The sequence below is a fragment of the Curcuma longa genome, chromosome 8 (genome assembly GCF_044706935.1).
Source record: "Curcuma longa cultivar G26 ecotype Majalengka, Jawa Barat chromosome 8, ITB_CL_G26_1.1, whole genome shotgun sequence".
Taxonomy (NCBI): Eukaryota; Viridiplantae; Streptophyta; class Magnoliopsida; order Zingiberales; family Zingiberaceae; genus Curcuma; species Curcuma longa.
This window is the reverse complement of record NC_133868.1, coordinates 7,770,867-7,779,688: the sequence shown is the minus strand read 5'-3', so window position 1 is coordinate 7,779,688 and position 8,822 is coordinate 7,770,867. Positions and strand designations below refer to the sequence as shown.

Sequence of the window (8,822 nt, the reverse complement as noted above, 5' to 3'; positions counted from 1 at the left end):
TAAGACAAATGAATTAATATTGCTTATTGATTCTACGCCTTCAACCAACTCATCTTCATCAACTATTGACAAGCAAAGTAAAAGGGGGAGTGTAGATATTCAACAGACTAATTTACAGGAAACAGATGTTTCACATGAGGTGCTCAACTCACAAAGGCCAAAGAGAATCATTGTCAAGCCATCTCGTTATAGAGATGAAATTTTCATTAGCACACATGCTTGTTTCTTTGCAAGACCAATTAATGATGAAGAACCTTACATTTGAAGAAGCAAAAGGAAATAAGGAATGTGAGCTTGCTATGAATGCTGAAATAAATGCTCTCAAGACTAATCAAACTTGGAGTCTTGTTCCTAAGCCCCCAAATGTACAACATATTTCTTGCAAGTGAGTATACAAAATTAAGAGGAAAGTTGATGGTAGTGTTGACAGATATAAAACAAGGTTGATTGCTCAAGGGTTTTCTCAAAAATATGATGAAGATTATGATGAAACTTTTAGCCCCATGGCTAAGATAATTCCAGTTTGTATTTTGTATGGTGATACAAGTGTCTCTTGGTGTAGCAAGAAATAAAATTCTATGTCATTATCAACTACTGAGGCAAAATACAAAGTGGCTCAAGAATGCATATGGCTACAAAGACTTGCTAAAGATCTATATGTTCCTATACATAAGCCAATTATAATTTTTTGAGACAACCGTAGTGCTATCAAGCTTGCAAATAATCTTGTATGTCATGCAAGGACTAAACATATGGAACTTGAGCATCATTTCATTCAAGAAAAGGTTCTTGAAGGTACTATCAACACAATGGATATTCAACCCAATGAGAATATTGCAGACATATTCACCAAAGCCTATTCTAGAAGCCAATTCGAGTTACTTCAAAATAAGTTTGGATTAATTGCTAAAAAATCACTTTAAGGGGAGTATTGGAAACTAATTAAAGTAAACGTTGGAACCATATCCTTTGGAGTTACTTTTCGTTGGAAACCGTTGACTACTTGAAACTATATCATGTTTGGAAGAACAAGAGATCTACTTGAAACTATAATAGGATTAAATGATTTTAGTGTTGGGACAACATTGTATGAGGAATTTTGAGTAAAGTTTAAAATTAAAATCATGAGGATCTGAGTTCAAAGTGGACAATATTATACTATTATGGAGATATATGTAGATTCTATCGGACCTAACAGTGATATCAACATGATCTATGTGGAGCCACGTGGGGTCCGTTAGGATCCGGACCATGAGAATAATGATAGGGGGACTCCCAATAAAGGATCCGTTGGGACTGTTAGGGGGTTTTCAGTGGTTCTTTATTTGAGGGGTAAATTATTGGGATACAATCAAAGTCTCATATTGGAAATACATGGAAAAGATTTTGAAGTTATAAGATGAAAGATATATATTTTATTGATATGAGACTTTTTGGGTAAAATCAAAAAATAAAATCATGAGAGTTTGGGTCCAAAGTGGGCAATATCATACCGTTGTTGAGATATATGTGGATTCTATTAATTAGATTTTACAAGTGGTATCAGAGTCATTGTCTATGTGGTGCCATGTGGGGGTGGATCCATTAGGATCCGAACCAATAAGAGATCTATTAAAACCATTAAGGGGGCTCCCAGCGATCTTTTATTTGAGAGATAAATTATTAGGATCTAATCAAAATTCTAAAATTTTTTAATGGTCGACTACTTCACTAAACAAGTCTAGATTACTATATATTGAACCCTAAGCATTTGTAATTCAAGTGATTAAGTCGTCAAGTTTTCTTAGGATCGCTATTTTGTCTTGTCTTTATTTTAAAGACAATTTACTTCTTTGATCGTCTTCTTCCACATCTTTTCATTTAATGATCTTGGGTCATTAAAATAATTTATATATTTTCTTGATTCTAATTTTTACAGTCCAATATCATCGATGGTTCGAACTTTATAAATATTCAAGAATATTCAACGTGAAATTCAAATCTTTTATCATTTTTATTTTTTACCAGCACATCATGTCTCAGGAGCAATCAAAAGAATGCAATAAAATGTGGATAGTATAAACCACGGTATTAAATGATTTCTTAGGTGGGTGAGTATAAATCACAAAACAATGAATTCCATGAGAATGCTACCATCCGAGTATCATTCAGTTACGTCTATAAATACGGAGCAATTAGAAAAATTGATAAATACCAGTCAGTCTCATGGACTCAATCTCTGGGGGTGACCGGTTCGGTCCCACGAAAATTTCCCACCGACCACCAGGATAAATCGGGAAGCGCATACGACGGTCAATCCAGATGTCCAACATCATTTGATTGTGTTCCTCATTTGGAGGAAAATTCCTACAAATACGCCGTAGCTGGAGATCGAATCGCGGGTCCCTAAAGTCACAATCCGAATATCCTACCATTGCACCATTACCCCGGGGAGCAATTAGAAAAAGGAGACAGAGTTGAGAGAGATGATGGCGTTGGGGCGGCTTCAATGGTCGCATTGTGGCCCAACGCACACAGCCGCACTAGCACATGGCTAACAGGGTCCCATATCTCCAACCGGGTCTACTTGCAGGAAAAAGGCATATCTAATTTAAGCTGGTCTACAATATTTTCATAAAAAAATATTTTAAAATTTTTTAACCAACATACTTTTTTCAATATATATATTTTTAAAAATGACTTGTAGAAAAAATGTTATTTTTCTTATTCATCTGTTATTTTTTGCCTCATAAATAAATTCTCTTTCTATTTTTATTTTCTGTAAATAAGTCACTTTAATTAGAGAGAGAGTAGACGAGTCACTTAAGTCGGAGAGATCGATCGGACTTCAGTTAAATCAAGTGATCCAGTTGGTTCAAATAAGTCAGGTGAACCCAATTGACTATTGACTTAGATAATTTAATTGATGTCCCCGGGGTCATGGTACCACGGTAGGACATTCAGGTTATCACCCAAGTATCCGCGATTTGATCCCTAACTACGACGTATTTACAGAAATTTTCTTCCAAATGGGGATCACAATCAAAGGATGCTGGGCATCTGGGTTGGCCGCTGCGTGCGCTTCCCGATTTACCCTGATGACAGGTGGGAAACTTCCATGGGACCGGACCGATCACCCCAGGGATTGAGTCAATACAACTAACTGGGATTATCATTCATTTTTTTAGATAATTTAATTGATAATTTGGATGGTTCAGTTTGAAGTAATCGAACATGTTGATTCGTTTAGTTAATCCAGTCAAGCTATTTGGGGGATTGAATCTAATCAACTTAGAAAATAAATTGGTTTGATTTAATTGAGTGTTTTTGCCTGCCTGATCTAGGGGACTAGTTAGGTAGGATGTTGTTGCCATGGATATGGTAAGAAATAGAGTATTTTTTTTTCAAATAATAAGGTTCAAAATCCATGCAACATATAATGCTAGAACGCCACTTCAGGAACACATCATTTTCTGAATTTATTTGATCAATGAAATGTGTGTCGGACCGTCCATTTCAGGATTAGTTGGTGTAATTGAATATCTTAGTAAAAAAACTAATTAGGTAGGATGTTTTAAATAAGCTAATCAAGTGATCTGTTAGTCAATTTGGTTGGGTTATTTGGTATTGACAAACCAATCAGACTAGGCCAATAATCCAAGCACCTCATCTACCTCGCTTGACTAATTGGATTTAGAGAAAAGAGATATTAAAAAGAATATTTCCTAACAAATTTTAGTATCACATTCGAATAACAAAAATAATCTATTTTCCTCATTTTTTTTCAAAAACTTATTTTCTAATAAATAATGGAGTGTTAGCATTATTTAAGATAAATTGTCGTCACCAATTAACTCATTAAAAAAATAAGAGATTTTAAAAGTGAAATGATCAAACCTTCTTGAAGTGATGCATCTAGAGTTTTATGGTGAATGGAGCGATCAATATAACAGACACAAATTATTTAATGATGTAAAAGACGAGGTGACTGTGTATGTGTGCTGACAAACATAGTTAGTGTACATGTTCAGGCCCCGGAGAAGAAAGAAAACTCCGGTGGAACAGGGACAAAAAGGAGACGTGGCAAAAGCCACGACTGTGCGACGTAGACATCGAAGGAAGGAGATTCCATTCCAGTCCCGTCTCGTGATGTATCTGATGCGCTTATGATCTTAATAAATGGCGCACTCGATTCCTTATGGAGTCGTTCTCAAGCAAGCATTTGTTACAGCTTGCAACAGGCAGATTATTATTCATCTTCATAATGGAGGATGACTATGATCATGATGTTTGTTTGATCATGGGCATGAGACGTCGCTGTAGCAGAAGATTTCTTGCAAATTGACAGAGATTCCTCGACTCATTGTTCACGTTGCCTTTTCCTTCGCCTCGCATTTACAGTGGTCCTTTCGCATTCCTGTTTTCTCTCTCTCTTTCTCTTTCTCTTTCTCGCTCTCTCTCCGGCTTTCCCTCTCTGATCTCCCGCCGCCATGGACCGCCGCCGGCCGCCAACCAAGCTCCCCAAGAAGGCCGTAAAGGAGAAGGAAGCGGTCGCCTTGCAGGAGGACGGGGACGAGGAAGACGAGGAGGTGGCGGTCAGTCCGGGAGGTGAGGCAGCGGCGGGCGTGGACACCAAGCGGCGACCGGCGGCGAAGAGGGGGTCAGGGAGCTGCCAGGCCGACAAGTGCACCGCCGATCTGACGGAGGAGAAGCGGTATAACTGTCGGCACAAGGTCTGCGAGATGCACTCCAAGGCCGCGGCGGTCGTCGTCGCCGGCCGGCAGCAGAGGTTCTGTCAGCAATGCAGCAGGTGCTCCTCTGTTTCCACTTCCTCTCGGTTTTATTTATTTTATCTCTCTATTTATTGAATTGTGAGAAAAAGGAAATAACGTGATGATAAAATTAAGGGAATCTGGACAAGCTGTTTGAGCTTCTTTTCTGATCTGCTGATCAATTATTTGTTTATTAGTGAAAGATATGGTTCCATCACCAGAGTTGAATAGAATGAAAACTTGTTGAGCTTGCTACTCCATCGCACATAGATCAAGGATCTAGAAATTAAGATCCTAGCGATCTTATATTAGATTACTACTCCACTTGCACATGGATCAAAGATTATTGTAGCTATGGTTGTTACGATCCTGCAAACGTTTTAATTTATTGAGTGTTTAGTTTTAAGTTGGAGCTTAAGCTTCCTCCTTTACTTGTTCCATGCAGATTCCATGAGCTATCAGAATTTGACGAGTTCAAAAGGAGTTGCCGTCGGCGTTTGGCTGGTCACAACGAGCGTCGCCGGAAAAGTTCTTCAGAAACTGCAGAGGGAAATCAAGGCTTGAGTCGCTGTAGAGCAGCCAACCAAGAAGGGAAGACTCAAATGAGCGCAGCGACATTGTCCCTGGAAATTCCACGTTCAAGCATTCCCACATCCATCTCCCTTGAACCATGATCATGCTCTCTCTCTTCTGTCATCCTTCCTGTGTCTAATGTACAACTTTGTTAGATCACAGGCTAAGAATGAACAAAAACAATGAGTTACTCCTATGATCTCTCTCGCTTTTATACTAATTCTCCTTTAGAAGAGGATACGTTATTTGAAAAACTTTTAGGGTGCGTTTGGTTTAGGATTGTCGTTGATAACCTTCGTTATCCATCCAAGATTATCAATAAAAATTTTATTTGATTTAGGTAATTCCCTAGTTATCCTACATTCCCGCTATGTCACAAAATGTCAACAATCAAGGAATCAAATCTGGAATGCAATTACCTTTGATTTTGAAGATTTTTATGGCCAATGATGGCAGACAATGTTGTATTATTTAAATCAAGTCAAAATTAAAAGAGTATGTCCGTAGTTAATGCTTTGAATAAATAATTTGCTAAGGTTAAATCTAGATGCATAAGTTTAAGATCCATAGCATGATTTTAGGATCAGATCAGTTTTTCATACTGCTATATAAGGACATGTATAACCTATTATTATAATCAAGTTTTCATTCATCTGCAATAAGAAATACATTAATTCTGTACTATTTTGCCTCTTTTTCATTTAAGTTGTTGATATCGAGTGTTTATTTTGACTCTTTTTCGTCGGAGTACTATCAGAGTGATATTAAAGCAGGCTACATTCTAGCTTGTTATTCTTAATAGTAAATATGACAAATATTTTAATGTTGTTTGGTCTGGTCCTAAATTAGATGGGAAACTCGATTATAATTATTGGCAAATAATGATGTCTACATATTTGAAAGCTCAAAATCTTTGGAGCTCTATTGATCCAGATCTTTTAGAAAGAGCTGATATAAACTCTCAACGTCGAGATCAACTTGTGTTGGGACAAATTCATCAAGGAGTAGATTATTTAATTTTTGGCATGATAGTAAATGCTAAAACAACAAAGGAGGCGTGTGACATCTTAAAATTGTTATACAAAGAAGTTGATCGAGCACAAAAATTAAAATTGCAATAGCTACGAAGGTTATCCGATCGATGTGAGATGACCTCTACAAAAACAATTAAGTAATATTTTTCACGGCTTACTGACCTTGTCAATAAAATGAAATTATATGAAGATAAAGTTGGAGATGATATCGTAGTTGAGAAGATTCTTTGAACCATACCTTTGAAATATAAACTACATACTTAACTTGAACCTCGTGTCATCATCAAAACCAAGGTTCGATCATCTAGTGCTCCCTGCACCAACAGTAATCTTTGATTGAACTGATTCATCTAACTCCGAGAATAGCTCTTTTCTTCCATACATATGGTTACTACATCCAGTATCTAAATATCATACGTTCTCATCTGCAAGTAAACTATTATTGGCCAAAAATAAAGTTTTAGTTCATTAAAGTTCTTACCATAATTTTCATCAATATTTGCCTAGTTGTCATGATTGTTGAATTTTTTATATCTACAATTTGTAATTTTGTGCCCATATTTTTCACAATTATAGTAGTGAGCCAGAAACTTATCTTGCTTGACATTATCTTCACATTTTCCTTGATTTGAATAATTATCTTATCCTCTTCCTCTATATCCTCATCCTCTTTGATTAGAGTCAGTCGTATTAAGAGTAACCTAACTCTTTAAAGCTTCTTCATTCGTCGGTGTTTCTGTCTTTGCTTTGATCCTGCCAATATGACTTTCTATCATACCTTTTAATTCTACAATTGTCAGTAGTTCAATATCATGTGATTCTTGAATTGAGGCCACCACATGATCATACTTTAATGGTATGGTTCGAAGAATCTTCTCAACTACTGCATATATCATCTCCAACTTTATCTCCATATAATCTCATTTTATTGACAAGATCAATAAGATGTGAAAAATATTGCTCAACTGTTTCTGTAGAGATCATCTCACATCGATCGTATAACCTTCGTAGCGATTGCAACTTTGATTTTTGTGCTCAATCAACTCCTTTGTATGACAGTTTTAAGATGTCCCACGCCTCCTTGGTCATCTTGGCATTTGCTATCATGCCAAAAATTGAATAATCTACTCCTTGATGAATTTGTCCGAGCGCAAGTTGATCTCCTTGTTGAGAGTTTGCATCGGCTCCTTCTGAAAGACCTGGATCTATAAAGCTCCAAAGATTTTGAGCTTTCAAATGTGTAGACATCATTATCTGCCAATAATTATAATCGAGCTTTCCATCTAATTTGGGACCATACCAAATAATATTAAAATTGTTTGTCATATTTACTATTAAGAAAAAATGAGCTAGAAGATAACCTGCTCTGATACCACTTTGATAGCACTATGACGAAAAAGAGTCAAAAGAAAACACTCAATATCAACAACTTAAATGAAAAAGAGACAAAATAGTGAAGAATTAATGTATTTCTTCTTGCATATGAATAAAAAACTTGATTACAATCATAGACTATACATGCCTTTATATAGCAGTATGAAAAACTAATTTGATCCTAAAATCATGCTATGGATCCTAAAATTGTGCATCTGGATTTAATCTTAGCCAATCATTTATTCAAAGCATATCCATTAACTACAGATATACTTTTATCTTAATTTTTGACTTGATTTAAATAATACAACAACCGTGCATCAGAATGGTGGAAATGGACATTTAAAATTACATTTTCCGTCTAAACTAACTGTGCATTTATTTGATTCCAATGTCCTTACTTTATTAGTTAATCATTTTTAGATAACTCTAAATACCTTATGGCTATATTGCTTCCAACTACACATACACTTATGCTTATTTCATCGAAAATGTCTGCTTTTTAGCATGCCTATCATTTAGTAAATATGTCTTTCAATATGAATATGCTTTTCTGTGTTCTTTCCTACTTGTAGGTTCCTATACAAGTCACCAGACACCTTGCATACTGTGATGGGATGAGAGTTGTTGGGTCAAGCAAGTTGACAAAGAATGCTCGTTCGTCAGATGGAAAATTGCCTGTGAACCTCGATAGGTAGAACTAATATTATCTTATGTTGAAAATATGAGAGAACTGTTTTATACTAATCAAATTTGTATCCCAATACATATCATCTCGTGCAGTTGTTAGGCAAGTTAGTCTTCAGCATAGAGTTTCTTTCTGTATTTCCTTTTACTATGCAAAATCTTTTCCACCATATCACACCGATGCAAGTTTTCTCTTGTGATTATTTTTTTTTGACTTCGACTAAATTAGTTTTGTCCTTGTTCCAGATCATTGCCTCTGAATTTATTTTCTTTTCAGTTTTTTTGTTCTCAAGTTTTTGATCGTTGATCATGCGTGTTCCGGTTAATACACCATGGATGATTAAGTTACCGATTCACGAATTGCTAATATGCACACTCCTTAAAGATAGTCATTCATCTGGAG

At 36.1% G+C, this 8,822-nt stretch overlaps 1 protein-coding gene across 1 annotated transcript; it reads left to right on the top strand.

Moving 5' to 3' along the window:
* Positions 1-4,233: 4,233 nt before the first annotated feature.
* On the top strand, positions 4,234-5,578 carry LOC141833860 (squamosa promoter-binding protein 1-like). Its single transcript, XM_074721373.1, has 2 exons — positions 4,234-4,789; positions 5,197-5,578. Exons 1-2 carry the CDS (start codon positions 4,470-4,472, stop codon positions 5,423-5,425), a joined length of 549 nt encoding a protein of 182 aa, XP_074577474.1. The 5' UTR covers positions 4,234-4,469; the 3' UTR covers positions 5,426-5,578.
* Positions 5,579-8,822: the final 3,244 nt, after the last annotated feature.